This window comes from Colias croceus, chromosome 15, assembly GCF_905220415.1.
Source record: "Colias croceus chromosome 15, ilColCroc2.1".
Taxonomy (NCBI): Eukaryota; Metazoa; Arthropoda; class Insecta; order Lepidoptera; family Pieridae; genus Colias; species Colias croceus.
Window position 1 is genome coordinate 31,032 of NC_059551.1, and position 18,217 is coordinate 49,248.

Sequence of the window (18,217 nt, forward strand, 5' to 3'; positions counted from 1 at the left end):
AAAAAAAAAAAAAAAATAATGATGAAAACGTTACAAATGACCTGTGTAGTAGTTTTTATGAATATAATATTAATGTTATTTCTAATTTCGCTATGGATGGGGTGCTAAAGTGTATTTTTTTTATACCCAAAATTAAAAAAAAAATATTTAAAAAAACAACTAAAGGGGACCTAACGAAAAAATTGTGGGACCTTATTGTTTAAAAATCTGTGGTTGATACTTGTAGGTATATAATATGTATAATATCATTGGATTGATAGTACTTTCTTGTTATGCTTCGTTCCAATTTATATTTTAAGATGTCGGAGACGGACGACGGTCAATAGTACAGAATATGTAAAACGACTCGAAGCACGAGTTCCGTGTGGTGGCCCGTGGCAACACCGTCACAACAGTGAAGTTGGCGGCTTACTTCATGCTTATAAGCTTATTGCTTGTTGCCTGTTGCTTGGTGCCAGTGAACAAAGCAGTGAAAGCTCAAGGCGCGCCCTCGGGAGTGGGACAGAACTTCACATTCGAACATGGAAGACTTCGGAGCTTCCACTCCTTGGAGTGGAACTGTTAAGGGGGCTTAGGCGGTCAGCGAAAATTCAGCTATTCGGGCCTGAGGTAAGGGGTGAGGGGGTCCGCGTTTAGTATGGAATCAACGTGCTCGAAACTAAAAATCGTAAGTGCCATTCACATTTTTACCAAAAAGGGAATGAAAATATTTAGTATTTTCTAAATCTAAAACAGTCACGAAATTACTAAAATATTTTTACTACTTTTATGACATAATAAGGAAGAATGTGCCTATTAAAAAATGCTTCTTCACGGTTAAATTAACGTAAAAAATATAATTATATTTTTTTCCAGAAATATGGAGCCACAAAAGCGGCGAAAAGTATACAGTAAAACACAACTCGCCGAAGCAATCAATCAAATAGCATAAGGAAATATCCTAGAGTTTGAAATCCTTAATTTAATATATGTACATGTCGTGGCCATATCGTAGATTTGCTCATTTCATGAAATGGCCAATTTAGTTTGGCCAGATCGTTAAATCGTCAACGTTTCACGATTTGGTCATCCACATTTGGCCAGATCGTCGATCTGGCCAAACATGGATGGCCATTTCATGAAATGCGACCATTTTTGTTTCTTTTTTAAAAAGCGATTCGCTTCTGGCACTCGCCGGCCGCTGCCGCGGCACGCTCACTTTGCTCGCTCGACTCGTTCGTTATTTATAAAAGGGCTGATAGACGTACGAACTTTAAAGTCGCGGTTTTAAAGTTCGCGTACTTTCTCGGCTCGACGTCGGTGACACACGTAGAGCTTGGTCAGTAGCTTCTCGCGTGTCACCGATATCGAATGTCTCTATGTCATCAACAGAGGGAATTTTATGTTATTCAGGAATTAAATATAGACATTTTTAATTTAATAACCAGCACTTATTTTTAAGTAAATAGCATTCTAACAAAATAAATGTTCAAAAATTGAAGGATATTTTCTTTTTTACTATTATATTTTGAGGGTACTTTACAAAAAAAGAGCGTGTGCGCCGAGCCCACGCGTCAGGAGTGAAACTTCCTTGGCGTGATTCAAAGATACCTTCGCCAATATTCAATTATATTATATTCATTCATATTATTTATATTAAATTATTTTCATAAAATAAAACTTAAAGAGAAAACGAAATCAGAAAAAGTGGATGAAAAACTGGCTTAAAAAAGAGAGCGTTTATCCCACGTAACTTTGGTGAAGGAGCTACGATGTAGAAGGAAGACTTGCGTAATAATTTAAGGATGCCTGAGCCATTATATGATGAACTTTTGCACTTAGTAACACCTATTATATCTAGACAGGCTAGGCTCGCGGCTCGCGGCTCGCGGCTCGCGGTGGTGACAGATGTGCGAGCCAAGGCGGGCTTCGAGTCAAACATGTTGGATCGTCAACGAACTTACTCGACGGTTTTTAAGTACGCGTACCTACTTGGGGTGACACACGAGCGAAAAAGGTCGTCGAGCCACAAGTTCGCGTACTTACTCGTACGTCTGTCACCCCTTTTAAAGTCTAACCTAACCTAACCTATATTTTGTACGATCTGGCCAAATGTCGATGACCAAATCGTGAAACGTTGACGATTTAACGATCATCTAACTATGTTGGCCATTTCATGAAATGAGCAAATCTACGATATGGCCACGACATACATATTATAATAATAGTATTATGTTGATAAATTTAAAAGTTTATAATTATTTAGTTCATTACTAAGAAGTACTCATTTGTTTTATTAAAAATAACTATAGTAAAAAATACGATATATTTGCATTTATATTTCATTTTATTAAGATCGGTAATCATCATCATCACTAGCTTCTATACATTCCATTGCTGGAAAAAGGCCTCCTCTCACATACGATCGGGAATAGCTGCATAAAAATCGTTAATAGCTTCACAGCCGTTTTTATGGGTCGGTAATTGCAACAATCGACTAAGTCACATTGTAAATTATTTTTTACAAGATAATCGTTTATTAGAATGTATTTGCTTCAATAAAAACATTTTTTATACATAACACTAGCATATAAAATTAAACTATAAATCTTTAGAAGAATCAGTATACCTAAAAAATATGGTTGATTTTGAAATTGTCAGGCGCAACGCTCACTGCTAAGTCGAGTCGGCGTCGAAGTGGCGTCGCGGCGGCGTTGCGTCGGAATCGAGACAAGAGTCGAGGCGCGGGTGATTATGCCTCCTTTTTGTGTATGGTCATATAAACAGGGTTTTTTTGGACAAGTTCAATTAACTGAACATTCTTTTCAATAAACGCGGCTACGTCTAAAACGAAATGACAAAATGGCGGCGGAGTCGGAGCGCCGGCGCACTCCGCGCTCCCGCCTCGACCCTGCCGCGACGCCGCCGCGACTCCGCCGCCAGTCCACGCAGTAAGCGCACGTAGATTTGATTCTTAAGAATATCTAGAGGAGGCGCGCTTCTTGAACGTCCGCGCCTCGACCGCACCTCGACTCTATATTCAGTGAGCGTTGCGCCTAAGAGGGGTCGTTAATACCTGCGTTTACCTTAGTTAAATCTTATTGCATTACATTTAACTCAACTTATTATTAGATTAGATTGTGCGATATTACTTTACGGTTTTGTAACAACCAAGCTAAATCTTATTCCATTAGCTCACCTTAGTTACGCATTGATAAATTATTAGTAGGGCGTGTGATACTTATTACTAGAACTAGTATTTCACATAATATTACTTAGTTAGGGTCGAGTGGTCAACAATGAACCAGTAGTACAGAGTGAACCATGTAAATAATTCAGAAATGTGACGTTGCCGTTTGGTGCAAACTGCATTAGGTAAGCGCCTTTGAGGCCCCTCCCACCTTCCCCTGTCGACAGTGAGCTAGCGGCGCGGGAGGCCGTGCTCACCCGTGTTTGGTGTTTTCGTGCCGAAAATTGTATAAAAATAACGTAAGTAAAATTTCGTCTCATTTTATGTGTATATACAGTAGCTAAATATCAATTGTAGTGATGATTTCGTTGCTTTTTTGCGGTTTTACATTAGATAGTTTCGTTAAACATCTCGTGTTTATGCATGTAGCTATATGACCGCAAAGTTTGTAAGCATAGGGTGGTACAAAATGAACCACCTTGAGAGAGTACACAATGAACCAGTGATTCATTCAGTACCATCCCTGGTTCATTGAGTAGGTACCACCTTTAGAGTGCCTTAATACTCAATCTACTTAGCCAGAAAATTTGCTTTTTTGTAAGTACCTACTTAATTATTACACGCACTAAAAAAAAAAAAATTCAGGATGGGTCGAACAAAATTAGATAGATCTGCTAGGAAAAAAGGATCCCACCTACCTGAAGCAATGAATTCTGCTGTCGATTTACATCTCAACGTTATGTGCTTATGAAAGGCTGCAAGAGATAGCAACATACCATATCCAACACTGAGAAGATATGTGATAAAATTCAAGACAGACAAGTCTGCTTCGATGGAACTAAATAAAATATTTACGGAGGAACAAGAAACAAGTCTAAAGTCTTATATTCTTGATTGTGCTAACAATTTTTATGGTTTAAACACCAAAGAGTGTAGAAAACTTGCCTTGCAATGGTGGAAATAAATAAACTGGCATACCCTATAAGTTGGAAAGAAAGGGGAATGGCGGGTAAGGACTGGCTACGTGGCTTTAAAAAAAAGGCACCCTGATTTATCTATTAAAGAAGCTGAAGCGTATTGCACGAGCCACATCATTCAATCCAACGAATGTCAAATCATTTTTTGACAATCTTCAAGAAGTTTAAGGAAGATATCCTCAATTTGGTGACGGCACGAGGGTTTACAATCTTTATGAAACATCAACCAAAACAGTACAACAGCCTGGAAAAGTGTTAGCCCAAAAAGGTAGAAATGTCGCACAAGTGGTGAGCGTGGGATTTTAGTAACTATGTGTTTCATCGTTAATGCAACAGGACAAGCGCTATCATCAGTCATGATTTTCTCTCGCAAGAAATACGTAGCTCTTATGATTAGGGGTGCACCTACTGGAACGTTAAGATTGAACATTTGATTTCTAAGAAACTTAAAGTTGATTGTATAAATGTTAACGATTTTTTCGGTAACTCTTTTAGAAAAAAAGCTATTTGATTGTTACGTACTACAAATAAATAGGTACTTTAAATAATTATGAGTTTTATTTAACAATTTTTTTTATAATCCTATCATTATAATGCTTTAATTATTCACATGGTTCATTGTTTGCACACACGGTCCACTGTGTACCAACCCCCGGTTCATTGAGTACCATTGAGTGTACACAGTGAATCATTTCTCAAAAAATAAAAAAAAATAAAAACATTAGTGGCTATAGTACTGTAACAAAAATAAAGTACTACATAATGTAACCAGATATATTATCTACAAATATAACTAAAAAGTATGTAGTTAGGGCCTCGATGAGTACATTTACAGCTCTTGAAAATTTAGGTGGTTCATTGTCGACCATCTTACCCTACTTTAGTTGGTCCCTAATTCAAGTTATTAAAATCTGTGGTTGCTCCGGAAGCGTCGTTGTACTCGGTCCCGTCTTGTCAACTCTCGTCTCGTGTGCGTAAGCAAAAACAATCGAAAAATGCCTACTTGTGTGATGAGATTCTGCACAAACTATTCAACAAAGGTTTCTAAAAGTCAAGGGATCACTTATCACCAGTAATCATTATTAGGTACCTACTTTTTGTTTGATGGTATTTATTTAATATCTATTGGAATATGCACAGGGAAAATACATCTACGCTATTTAGGCGCTATTTAGGTGAAATGCCTATTTAGGCAATAGGCATTTCACCTGTTTCGGCGCTTCAAATAATGCATCAATTTCGTAAAAAATAATTTTATTTAAAACGATAACAACAAATAATATCATGTATAATTTAATAATTGCACTAAAAAGTATCAGATTAAATTTTAGATCAAAAATTTAAATATTTAGATCTATATTTCAACAATAAATAGGTAACAGGGCGTGTGACCCACGACCCAATGAGGTATACCTATTAACCAATTTCGTAACAGAAATGGTAGTTAGGTATTCCAAGATATTCCTCATTGGTTCGAGCGACGTACGCACTACGCAGGAACCGCACCACTCTGCTCTCGCCACGTTTGTACTAATTTATTATTCGGTACAGTCATAAATCTTTGGTCGCGACATTAACTACTTACCATTTTTAGTATTATTTTTTTTAGTTTTAATTTACAAATGTATAGGTATCTATAACATACATAAATTAAGCAAGTACATTATTTGTTAAATCCTTAATAGGCAACATTACTATCATTCATTCTTATAATTATAATTATATATATATATATATATATATATTATTCATTCAATCTTTGACATTGCAAAACAATCTTAATAATAATTTTTATATAATAACTATAGCACCGTCTGTTACAACTACACATTATACATCCGTGGTAAAGCCTCTGTGCGCGGGCGCGGGCGCACTGCACAAGAAGCTAAACATTGCCTCCGCGTTCAATTCTTTTAGTCGGCGAATAAGAAGTAACATCGTTACGAGTAGATAGTCATCAAGATCATCTGAAACAAACAAAATTTTAACACCAATTGAAACAACCAAAATAAGGAAAAATTCGCTAAGCGGTTTATTCGCTAAGCGGTTTAATGAGTTGCTCTTGATTAGAGTCTGGCAATATTAAAATTTAAAACTTCTGTAGGTAGGGAAGTGTCAGTAAAAAGTAAGTAGCCACTATTAGCTCACCTCTTCCAGCGAGAGAGGATTCGATTTCAGTTTCGCATCCAGGCTGCGATACCTCTCTGAAACGACACGATTAAAACAAATATGTAAAGATTATCGTCAAAAATTGTATGGCGCCTGTTTTGCATATGAACGTATATAAAAATAAAATAAAAGCGGGTAGCATAGAGACCGAATAATCCACGCATAATCTATGATATATAAAAAGGCTAGAGAATGAGAGAACAACTGTATTGGTGATAATGCGTTAGTAAGTAGGTATGTATTAATTACGCTGTTTTTTAGTGCAATAATGTTGGCGTATGCCGCGTCTACTAGTATAATAGGTCATTGCGCATAATCAATAATATTTCTTACGTGGATATTTTTATTAACGATTTATCTCTGAACCGAGTCGTATATGGGCCTCGAACTATTTAATAGTGAGTACATAATATTGTTGACGTACCATGCGCCAGGTGCAGGCGAGCGAGGGCCAGCAAGCAGGCGGCGGGCGACAGCGCGGCGCCGCGCGCGAATCGCAGCACGAGGCACTCCAGCACTTTGTTGGAGACGCTGAGGCCGCACGCCCACAGCAGCGCGCGCAGCCCGTACGCCGACACGCGCCGCGCGCCGCAGCCGCGCCGCGCGCCCCCGCTCGCCGCCTCCACGCCTTGCTGCACACGCACAAGCACACGGTCAGATCCGCGGAACCGACCTACTGTAAACCCGTGAAGGATAAGTAATCACTGTGTTACATATACATATAATATTCATTTTACTATTTACAATTTTTTTGCAACAATCTACCATGGTGCCCCCTTTTCCCAACGAACCTCAAATAGGAAGTTAAATGTAAACTTGATAAAAACCAAATACATATCATCAAATTCATATTAAGTAATACCCAAAAGTGTAATAAATCTGAAAGCATCTATTAAAAATATTAGTTTACTAATTATTTAATATAAGTATTAAAAAAGGATAATATAATATTATAAGTAATAAAAATGTAAGTAAATGTTGACGTAATTTCACTTATTTCGATGACATTTTAATTATTTTAAATAAAAAATTGCGTATGGCACCCATTTAACAACGAAACGTCTTGCAATAAAAAAATTATGTCTGATGGATCTATCTAAAGGCAAAAGATTAAAAATTACGCGTTAAAAAATGACTAAAGTTAAGTATATCTTCCTGTGCAGATAAGATGCGCACTAATAAACGCAACCACTACCGCCAGCCAGACAGCCCGGACTGTAACCAAAATAGCAAGAGAAACAGCATATCAAAAACCCAACTATACTAAAATGACTTTTTTTAAAACGTTGGTAGCTCCCGTACCACTACAAAAATAGATATGGTTATTCTATGATACATCACAAGTAATAGGTGCTAGATCTTCTAGAGGTGAACACAGCCTGCAATAATGTACGCGAATACATATAATTACATTATTACAATATTAACATAATTTAAAAAAATAACATTATGGAACAATAATTTAAATACAATATTTATGTAATTTTGGAAACTAATTTTTTAAATGAATTTAGGGATGCGCTAAATATATCGACGTTATTACATACTATTTCGTTGTAAGCTTAACACATGCGGTGCAATGACGAGTGTTGAGCGTAGTTTTTACGACAAAAGGGAAGACTAAACGTTTTCATGTTAGTGGGACGGCTGAATGGCCTTGGTACATGTATGCTAATTTTTCCCAATAATTGAGAATTATCTATTTTACCATTTATAATTTTGTATAGAAACACGATATCAGAAAGGGTCCGTCTGCTTTCAAGCGATTTCATTTTAAAATGCATAAGTCTAGAAGAATAAGACGTTAGGTTACGGCAAAGGTTGTGAGCGAAAGTTAGGTGGTACATGAATTGTTTCTGTATCCGTTCCAACCGCTGTATGTGTACGGCATAAGTAGGATTCCACACAGGGCTACAGTATTCGAGGAGAGATCGTACGTAGCAATTAAAAAGCAATACTGGTACTTCAGAGTCATTAAAGAATTTGGTCTGTCTAATTATGAATCCCGAAAGGCGTGCGGCCCTTGTTGCTACCGAGTCTATGTGCTCGCGAAAGTCGACTTTTCTGTCCACCACAACACCGAGATCGCGGATGTTCGTGACTTCACCGATTGGAATGTTATCGATAGAGTAAGTTACATGAAGTGGATTTCGTTTCCTTGTGAATTTCATATGATAACACTTAGATATGTTAAGGAACATGTTATTTTTTGCGCACCATAATGTAATGCTGTTGATATCGTTTTGTAATGCTAAAGTATCTTCATGGTTTTTTATTACCCTATACAATTTGAGATCGTCGGCGAACATTTGGTACTTAGACGTAATGTTGGCACCTAGGTCGTTACCGTATAGTAGAAAAAAGAGAGGACCGAGGTGAGAGCCTTGAGGTACACCTGAGGGTACTTGTCGAGCGACTGACTTGTAACCTCTGAGTATAACTAATTGGGACCTATTACGAAGATATGATTCGCACTATCTGAGCCGAGAGCCGCAAATACCTGCGTGGTACAACTTTTGAACAAGAAGGCTATGATCAACCATGTCAAATGCCTTCGAGAAATCTGTGTAGATAGCACGAATTTCATTTTGTTTTTCGAGCTCTTCATTGATGTCGCTGAGCTCTTCATTGATGTCGCTGGTCTTTTTTACATTTTAATTAAGCTATTGCATAGCTTCTATCGCGGGCCTTGAGCGCGGGGACCGAATCCAGAAATTTCGTAACGAATAACCTCACGCTCCCCACTCCGACGGGCGCGGAGGTGTGGCTTGAAGGCATAGCATGCAATAGCTTTACCGCGGCAGTCCCCGAGTACCACACGTCTTTTTTTATTTTTTCAATTCGTCCACTTGAATAGTGGTCGACAATCAGAGTCCTGAACGATATAACTAATCGAATATAAGAGTGGGTCGTTCGGAACCTTCCAAAAGGCGAGCAGCGCCAGCAGCGGCGGCAGGCGATGCGCGGGCACGCGGCCGCTGACGGCGGGGTCGCGCAGCGTGAGCAGCGCGCGGCACAGCTCGAGCGACGGCGGCGCCGGCAGCACGCGCCGCCACGCGCCGCGCAGAGCCGCTCGCAGCGCCTCGCCCTCCACCTGCGCACACGCCACACGCGTCACTGTCAGTGATCACCTCCACCTCCACGGCGCGCTCTTCTCTCGACTCACCTCTTCCGTTTCCTGCTTTTTCATCAACTTGTTCACGATGGCTTGCATGTCGGCCTGCAAACATACACATATTTTATTCTGTGAGGAACGATTCATAGAAGAATGAATTATTCGAGAAGTGGGTCGGCAAATCTCACCGGCACCGGCCAGCCCTCCTGCTCGAACTCGGCGGCTATGTCGCGGACGATCGCGTTATCGTCGTTCACCTCCCTGCAACGTCGACATTAGGGCGTTAGCGGTTGAGCGTTAGGGCGGGGGCGCGTCGAGGGCGGCGAGTGGCGACTCACCAGACGTCCGTGTGGTGGTCGGTGAGGATGCGCAGCAGGAAGGCGGCGGCGGTGTGCGGGCGGCGCGTGTGCGGCACCACGAGGTACTGGCCCGCCGGCAGCGTGAAGAACGTGGCCACCTCGCGCGCCGCGCAGCAGTGCGTCACGTCCAGCGCGCGCTGCGACCCGCACAGGACGTAGTTCAAAAAAAATAAAAAAAAAATCAAAAATATTTATTCGTTAACAAATATGTTTACAATTATATCAGTCATTGAGACATCCTTATAAGCATTTATAAGCTTGTGGTAGAATATCTCGCTCTTCCTAGAGTACATTACCATTTATTGTTACACGAATAACATTTCCTTAATAAAGTAAAAAGTGATATAAAGATAAATGGGTATGTAAAAACTATTCAGATATACTATAAGGAACAGAACAGGTGTGTATCTTTGTGTATGTGTGTGTGTAATGTGTATATAATTATTATATATGTTGCTTTATTTAAAAAAATATTTAATTTAATTTTAATAATTCCTCTATATCCTCATAATTTTTATATTTTAACCATTTAATGAGTTGTAATTTACACTCCTTCGCTGTTTTAGGATATATAGTAAAGTAGTAAAGTAGTAGTTTAAAACTTAATTACTTTACTTAATAAAAATATAGGATTGTATTTTGTTTTTGTTTTTTATTTAGTTCCATAATATTATAAGTGTAGTATGCACAATAATAAAAGATCTCGGACCAGGTCAGAGAAGGGCGCGGGGCGGCGCGGCGGCGAGGCGGGCGGCAGCTCGTACACCGCGAAGCCGATGGCGTGCAGGCGCGAGCGGCGCCCGCCCACCGCGTACTGCTGCGTCACCGACACCACCACGTGGCACTTGCCCTCCGCGCGCGGCACCTGCGCACGCACACGCAATTGTGCGCCAATTCATTACAATTCATACAATTAAATACCGGTTTACTTACAATTTTCATTTTATTAAATCATGTCAATATTACAAGGTAAGTTGATGATTTTAAAAGAGCAACTATCTTAGCAAGTAGGTATGGAGTTTCTTGCCGGTTCTTCTCCATAGATACTGCTTTCCGAATCGGTGGTAATTGTAAAAAATATTATGACGATTCAAAAGTGCTTATATAAGAAATCTAATTGAATAAATGAATGTTTGAGTTTGAGTTTTATTTCTATAGGTAACCAAGCTGAACACACACTCTCGTGTCGGTCAGTGTCGAAGTGATGTGTGATGTGATGTGTTCTTATTTATTTTGTATTCGTTATGTGTGTCTCATTAATTAAATAAAATGAAATCAAAACATAAGTCTGTTATTTTAAATTATTCGCGGTCGTTAAAACTTTGTTTGCTTTTTTGTTTAAAGACCGTCAAGGTCGTTGGAGACTTTAGGAGTGATCGGGCGCACCTGCACGTGGAACTGCGGGTTGGCGTGCGCGGTGGGCGCGGCGGGCGGCCCGCCCGCGTTGTAGCCCACGCGCCAGCGCCGCCGCGCCAGCACGGCGCGCCAGGCCCGCTTGCCGTGCAGCGCCGGCTCGCCCAGCCAGTCGTCCGGCCCCACGTGCACCAGCTCCAGCCGCCCGAAAGCGCGCGCGAAGTCCGCGAACGACATCCTGCGGGCGGAACGATGTGAAGATGTGCGATGTGTACATGCAAACCGTTCGCGAATCGAGTAATTTAATAGAATTTAGATTAGAATAGCTTTAATCCTTGCATCTGTACAATCACTTGGTCTTCTCTGTAAATAAGAGCAGCAATACATTTTAATTAATGGTTGCTGCTTTGCTGACGGGGGGTCCTTTTTGCCACCATTGCTATTTTTTTCTGTTCTGTGTATTAGATTATTAAGATTTGTATTTTTTTACACGGTGGCAAATAAAACGCTTTCTATTTCTATTTACGTGACAATACACAGCGTATACTTGCAAATATTATGTAGTCGCTACAGGGGCTACGAGATTTTTTTTTTTAATATATTTTCTTGTCATATTTTAGTGTATCCTTGAAATCGTAAGGCCAATTATGGATAAAATTTTATGCAGGACCACTTCGGGAGCGCTACATATTTTTTTCAAATAAAAAAAGAACTGAAAGTCGGGCCACAATCGGCGGAGATATCGGGGAACGAATATAAAAAAAATATGCAGCGGAACATACCTTAACACACTAGACAGTTTCGTCGATGACTTTTATTATAGCTCATCAGCGTGCACTCACCAGAAGTGTCCGGGCTGCGCGGCGCGGCGCTCGAGCAGGTCGCGGTCGGCGGCGGCCAGCGCGCGCCACTGCGGCCCGCCGCGCGCCCACGCGCCGGCCCACTCGCCGCGGCCGCTGGGCGCGCGCAGCCGCACCAGCGCGCCGCCCCCCTCCCCGCCCGCACCGCCCGCACCGCCCTCCTCCCGCACGCGCGCCAGCCCCGTCACGCAGTACGCCTGCCCCGCGATCAGCCCGTTCCGGAGACGTCGCCCGCTGCTTTCTTTTTCCTGCTGTTGTGTGTGAGTGAATCGTAAACGACTATGAAAAGCGATCCCGAACGTGCGTGATCGATCCAAACGAATTTAAAACGTAAGAGTCAAGTACTAGTGTTCTGTGGCAGGTAATATTGGTTCTATATCGAATCGAGCGATGTTCAGAAATGGTAAGGGGAATCAGGAGCTCTGTGTCAAATTATAATTCCGTATGATATGTTCTTCCGGCACTTAGAAAGATTTAGAGTCCGTGGTTCAAAAAGTATATTTCGCATTAACTAAATTCAGAACGGCGTGGCTTCTTTACCTAAAAAATCTACAACAACCGATTTAGTTTATAGAAGATGTCACTAGATAGTGGCTGACATGTGTATCTGCGGGTCACTATATCGTTGGGACGCGTCGTATCTCCAAAATCGTACTCGACTTGTTAAGATTCGCGGGTATGTTTCTAGGGAACATTCAATTGAAGTTCTCCTTTTTTAATCTTAGATAATATACTTATAATGTCGCTTTATAAAATAGTTAATTAATCGTCACTGTAGTCGGGAACCAAAGTAAACTGAAGTCGTGAACCGTAACGTAGAACGAACTCGGGGCACACAGTCTCGCTCCCATGTAAGCACATTACCGCGGCGGTGGCGACGAGCAGCGTGGAGCGCGGCACGGCGGAGTTGAGCACCTGCAGCAGCAGCGCGCGCGGCTGGCGCGGCGGCGCGAAGCTCTGCACCACGCCGCCCGACAGCTCCTGCAGCGCGCGCGCCAGCCCGCCGCGCGCCGCGCGCAGCGCCGCGTAGCCGCCGTGCAGCCTGCGGACACGGCACACCCCCACCTCAGCTCCCTTGCGTACATACAACCGAAAGAGTAGAAAAAAGAGTGAAACTTCTTTAGAAAGATCCAAAGATACCAAAATCGTCGCCTCACTTCATGACATGATGGTTTTGCCGTGACGCGACCGTGACATTTTACCCTCGAATCTCGATGCGCCTAAAGAAATTTTACTTCAAATATCGATCGATCGGGCGGGATAACGGGTGGCGAATTTCCAAAGACTATATAACTGTTTGAGTCACGAGTCTGATGCTAGTGGTACAAGTGATGCTGCGGTCGAGGACGCCGCACTGTCAGGAACGGCCGTGTTAGAAACAAATCCCCAACTGGCAACCCATACCGAGGGGGTGGTTATAAAAATGAGTTGAACAGCGGATTTGACACCCCGTCCGATTAGGGCCGTTCTGGCCTCCTCCACTCAAGCGACAGCTCAAGCCGTGGTTCGTGGTGCCCGTCAAGGGGGGACGCCCTTGTGCATGTCGCTACCAGGGTGAACCTTCAGTTCACCCCCGCGTCCGCGTTAAAATGTAGAAGCCCTTCTGGCTAACATTGAGAAACACCTTACAAAAAAAAAAAAAAAAAAAAGGATTTGACACTTTGCGCTGGGCTCTCGGACGTAACGGTCGTTTTGGTTGTGTTTAGTCGTGTTAATTATTATTTTTAGTCGATTATTATTTTATTGTTGAAGGTAGACATATAAAATCATTTTGTAATAAACCTTAAAACCTTTCTATTTGGTTGAATTTAAAATCCCTAAGAATAATATTTCTGCGCCATGGTACTGCTACTCGAGTAGGTCTTGTTCGTATGTAATGTTTGAAAATATATTGACAAAAGCTTATCTATTTGAGTTACTTTTTTACTGAGATGGATTAGGTTCTGTCGAGTAATATGCATATAAACAAAAACTCATCTATTAGAGTCCGACTCGTGACTCAAATAGTATAGGCATTGGAAATCCGCTCACGGGTGGCCGAGAGGCTAGGTGTCCCTCCGGCGAGGTAATTAAGCAGTTAAACATTACTCCGATTACAATTGGAAAATATCTTAATTATTTGGAAAATCCAAAAGTGCACGACTCATAATGCTCATTAATTAATTATGAAATATAAAAAAAAAATATAGATATACAGTCTTGTAGTTTTCGTTTTTTATTAATTGCAATTAAACGACACTGAATTAATTAATCATTCGCATTCAGTGACCTACAATCGTCGATTAGAATATTTAAAAAAAAAATTAACTCAAATGATGGATTTTTTCACAAGTTATAGTGTTTTCAGGTTTCACACATGACGGACAGGAAAATTTTTTGACCTATTTCGGTGTTTTTTTCCAATTCTATTGAAGTAAATCAATTTTTAAAAAGTATGGGATTAATCTCCATTAAATTATCTCGACAATAGTATGCAAAATATCTTGATTCCGTGAACTAACAAGGCTATAATAATAAGAATAGGTAGCTGCAAAAATGAGGCGAAAAAAATTTTTCGATCGTAAAGCACTCTCTGATGCTTCGCATCGTCGTGCAATAATGATTATCTCGTATAAATAGTATTAATATTATGAAGAGTGGGAAGGTCGGTCGACCGCTCACTTCGCGTAGGCCTTCTCGAGCAGCGGCAGCGTGAAGTCGTCCCGGAGCGCGCTGCGGCTGGCCAGCAGGCGGGCGCCGCGCACCGGCAGCCGGTCGTCCACGCACACCTCGCGCCACTCGCCGAACACCCAGAAACTGAACCTGCAACCCCCGCGCCGCATCACTGCGTGCTCCTTTCCTACTCTTTCCCGATACCGAGTTTCTAGGTTAAACTATAGTTGGTCACGGAAGAATTCTACCTATACCCGTGGCCCCGTCGTTTATGTGGCTTGACGGAACACAGTGGGGTTTTGGTCGGTAGGAATCCGACATAACCCGCGGCCCTTTCCCCGGACGCCGTGGGTATCTATGCAAGATTTCCCCACTTAAAAAAAAAAAAAAAAAAAAAAAAAAAAAAAAAAAAAAAAAAAGGTTAAACTATAGTTAAAATTGGATCGGTTCTTAACCGACTTCAAAAAAAGGAGGAGGTTTCAATCCGGCCGGTATATTTTTTTTAAGTATGTACACCGATTGCGCCGCGGTTTCTGAACCGATCGACGTGATTCTTATTTTGTTTGATGCGGAATAGTTTCGAATTAGTCCCATATTAAAAGTCCCATATTCGGATAGGCCTAGTAGTTTTTATTTTTAACCAAAGTCGGTGCCAAACACTAAGCACTTAGTATTAAACCCGTGCACCGACATCAAACCTATTTATCACACATCTAAATAATATGTAGTAGTTAATTAATAAGTAATATAATTTTATTTTTTTTATTTTTTACTTTTCCGTTTTTGAAGTCGGTTGTTTTAAACGCAGTTAATTGAAATCTACCAAGTAACTTTGATTCTTATTATTTTGTACGAAAACCGTTACGTCAAAATCCGCTCCGTAGTATTTTTACATTTAAAAATAAAATGCTGATAAAACTCAAGTAAAATATAGTCTAAATTCTTAAGTTAGATACAATAAAGAAGTGTAAGTGTTATCCAAGTGAAACAAATTGCAGTAATAAAATAAATGACCGAACAAATAGTCAGTCACTCAAATTCAAGAAAAGTGATTTGAACTAAGAAGAATTCAACAAAAAACAATTGTGTAAATGGATTTTACCTCACTGCTCACAATAAGTGCCGTAAGTTACCTATTATAATACTGCAAAAATTCCATATAGTAAGACAAATAAGACTTACTTTAACCGTCACTGTTAAAACTTTCGAAATCAAGCAACAACTCCAAATTCAAACTACAACTTTCAAGGTTAAATGAATAACAAATAACTAGTGGAATGGACAAAAATGCAAATTTTCAACATAGAAAATAAATTCTAGAGGAAAAAATATATAAATTAAATCTTGTCCCTGAGACCGTTATTACTACCTACATGACATGAGAGACATCTAGATACTAAAACAGCTGGTATATATTTATAAGGGTTATCACTACTAAATACTGATTATAGCACGAGTCAGGAAATGAAATCTATCTAAATCTAAATATGGATGAAGAATTCGTAACTCTGCGGAAATATAAATCCCAAACACTGAATACATCCTTAAACTCTTCATTCAGGTCCTTGCATTCCACTATTTCACCAAAAAGCCTACCTGACTTATCAACTGTAATAAATGACAGAGAAGAACTTAAAGAAGAAATCCGAAAATTAAGTTATCAACTACAAGCTGCACATAATGAAATTGACGAGTTAAACTTAGAAATAAACTCCCTAAAAAAACTTACCTCATCACAACAAATCACAATATCACAATATAAATCTATCTGCACAACGCCCACCATGTTAAAAACTTCAAGTGTTAGAAAACGGCGTAAATACTTAAATGAATCTACTCTTGATGAGCAACTTAGTAATAGCTGTACAGACTTGAATTTAAACTATAAACAAAACAAAGATTACATAGCCTCGCTTGAAAAAATATCACTACCCTCAACATCGAATCATAAAACATCTAAGAAGAACGCATGCTCCTCGTCACTAGATGGCCAACAAGAAAAATCGACAAATTCAAAGTGTCCAATAGATATTAGTCACAAAATCATAAATAATGAAGCACCCTATCCAACACAAGATGGCGCGGAAGCAAACTCTTCCACATCAGTACTCTCGCTAGATGGCGCTGAATTAAAAAATAATACAGATAATAAACGCATTAGTTTACCTGTGAATGAGTCGACAAATGAGAACAAAATACTAATCCTAGGCGGACAGCAATGCATCGGTTTATCAACCGCATTGATACAAAGCAGGGAAAAGACAAAGTACCTAAAATATGCGATAAGTTCGTTTACAAAACCGTATGCCTCAACCCCTGAAATAACGAAAAATGTTTCCAATTTTCCAGATTCTCCCAATAATGTCCTAGTTTTATGTATTGGCGAGCATGACAAAAATCCCTTCGAAATAATGTCAGAACTCATAGCTATCCTAAGAAATATTAAAAATGCAAAAGTAATCTTGTTAAGTGTAATTAATAATCTGTACCTAAGCGAAAAAAAGCTAAATGAGATGTTATTTTATGTATGTAATAATTTTAAAAACTGTGACTTTGTAAATCTTAAACCTTTTTATAGGACAACTAAAATGTACTATTTTGAACTTTGTAAAATTCTCAACTATAAAATTGACATGTATTACTATACAAAAACATTTTTAACTTTCAAAAAAAGCCATTATAAAAGACAAAAAACGTTTTCTGTAAAAAAAGAGTTGCCTCCTGAAAAAGGTACCATACCATACTACTTTCCTATTGTTTCAAAAACAAAATGTTCAAAGTCGTCGGAGATACACGTTAGTTCGATTCCAGACACGTCAGTAACATTTTTTCGAGTCTAACGTAGCTAGTCTATTACATCAAAATATTGCGGGCCTACTTAACAAAATGCAACTTATTGAAGTTACAATTAACGAGCTTTCGGAATTTGGTAATAAAATTGACTTTATTTGTTTTTCGGAAACTTTTATAAAAGCAGGACACGAAACATGCATACAATTAAAAAACTTTAAACTTGCAAGTTCCTTCTCTAGACGCAATGAAAAGCGAGGAGGAGTATGTATCTTAACTGACAAAACTATACAATCAATTAATATACCGTACTGTAATGAAATTTCAGTGGAAAAAGTATTTGAATGTTGCGGAGTCGAAATACCAAATATGAAAATGATTATTATTTGTATCTATAGGACACCAGATTCTAATAGTACCAACTTTCTAAACATTTTTGAAATTCTTTTGCATAAAATGACTTTTAAATCAAATAAAAAAATCATAATTGCTGGCGACATGAACATTGATATTTTAAAAAATACACCCATTTCCAATAGTTTTAAAGAAATCTTAATGGCCTACAACCTTTATTTGCACATTAACCAACCCACGCGGCGAAACTCCTGCTTGGATGTTATCATAAGTAACATTAGAGAGTCAATTGGCAAAGTTCATTTTCTTGATCTGTCAGACCATGAAACTGGCCAAACGTTACAATTTCCCATTGCCACAGTGAAGAAAAAAAATCACATCTTTATAAAAAAACGTTGTTACAGTAAAGAAAATACGAA

At 39.6% G+C, this 18,217-nt stretch overlaps 1 protein-coding gene across 1 annotated transcript in view; it reads right to left on the minus strand.

The window, feature by feature from the left end:
- Positions 1–5,865: 5,865 nt before the first annotated feature.
- Positions 5,866–18,217, minus strand: part of LOC123697736 (calpain-9-like) — a 32,422-nt gene continuing 20,070 nt past the window's right edge. Inside the window, 11 exon segments of the mRNA XM_045644270.1 lie at positions 5,866–6,113; positions 6,295–6,350; positions 6,740–6,935; positions 9,287–9,535; positions 9,619–9,691; positions 9,769–9,926; positions 10,499–10,654; positions 11,176–11,380; positions 11,985–12,250; positions 12,870–13,044; positions 14,664–14,804. Coding sequence (XP_045500226.1) covers positions 6,087–6,113; positions 6,295–6,350; positions 6,740–6,935; positions 9,287–9,535; positions 9,619–9,691; positions 9,769–9,926; positions 10,499–10,654; positions 11,176–11,380; positions 11,985–12,250; positions 12,870–13,044; positions 14,664–14,804 — 1,702 coding nt within the window. The 3' untranslated portion in view covers positions 5,866–6,086.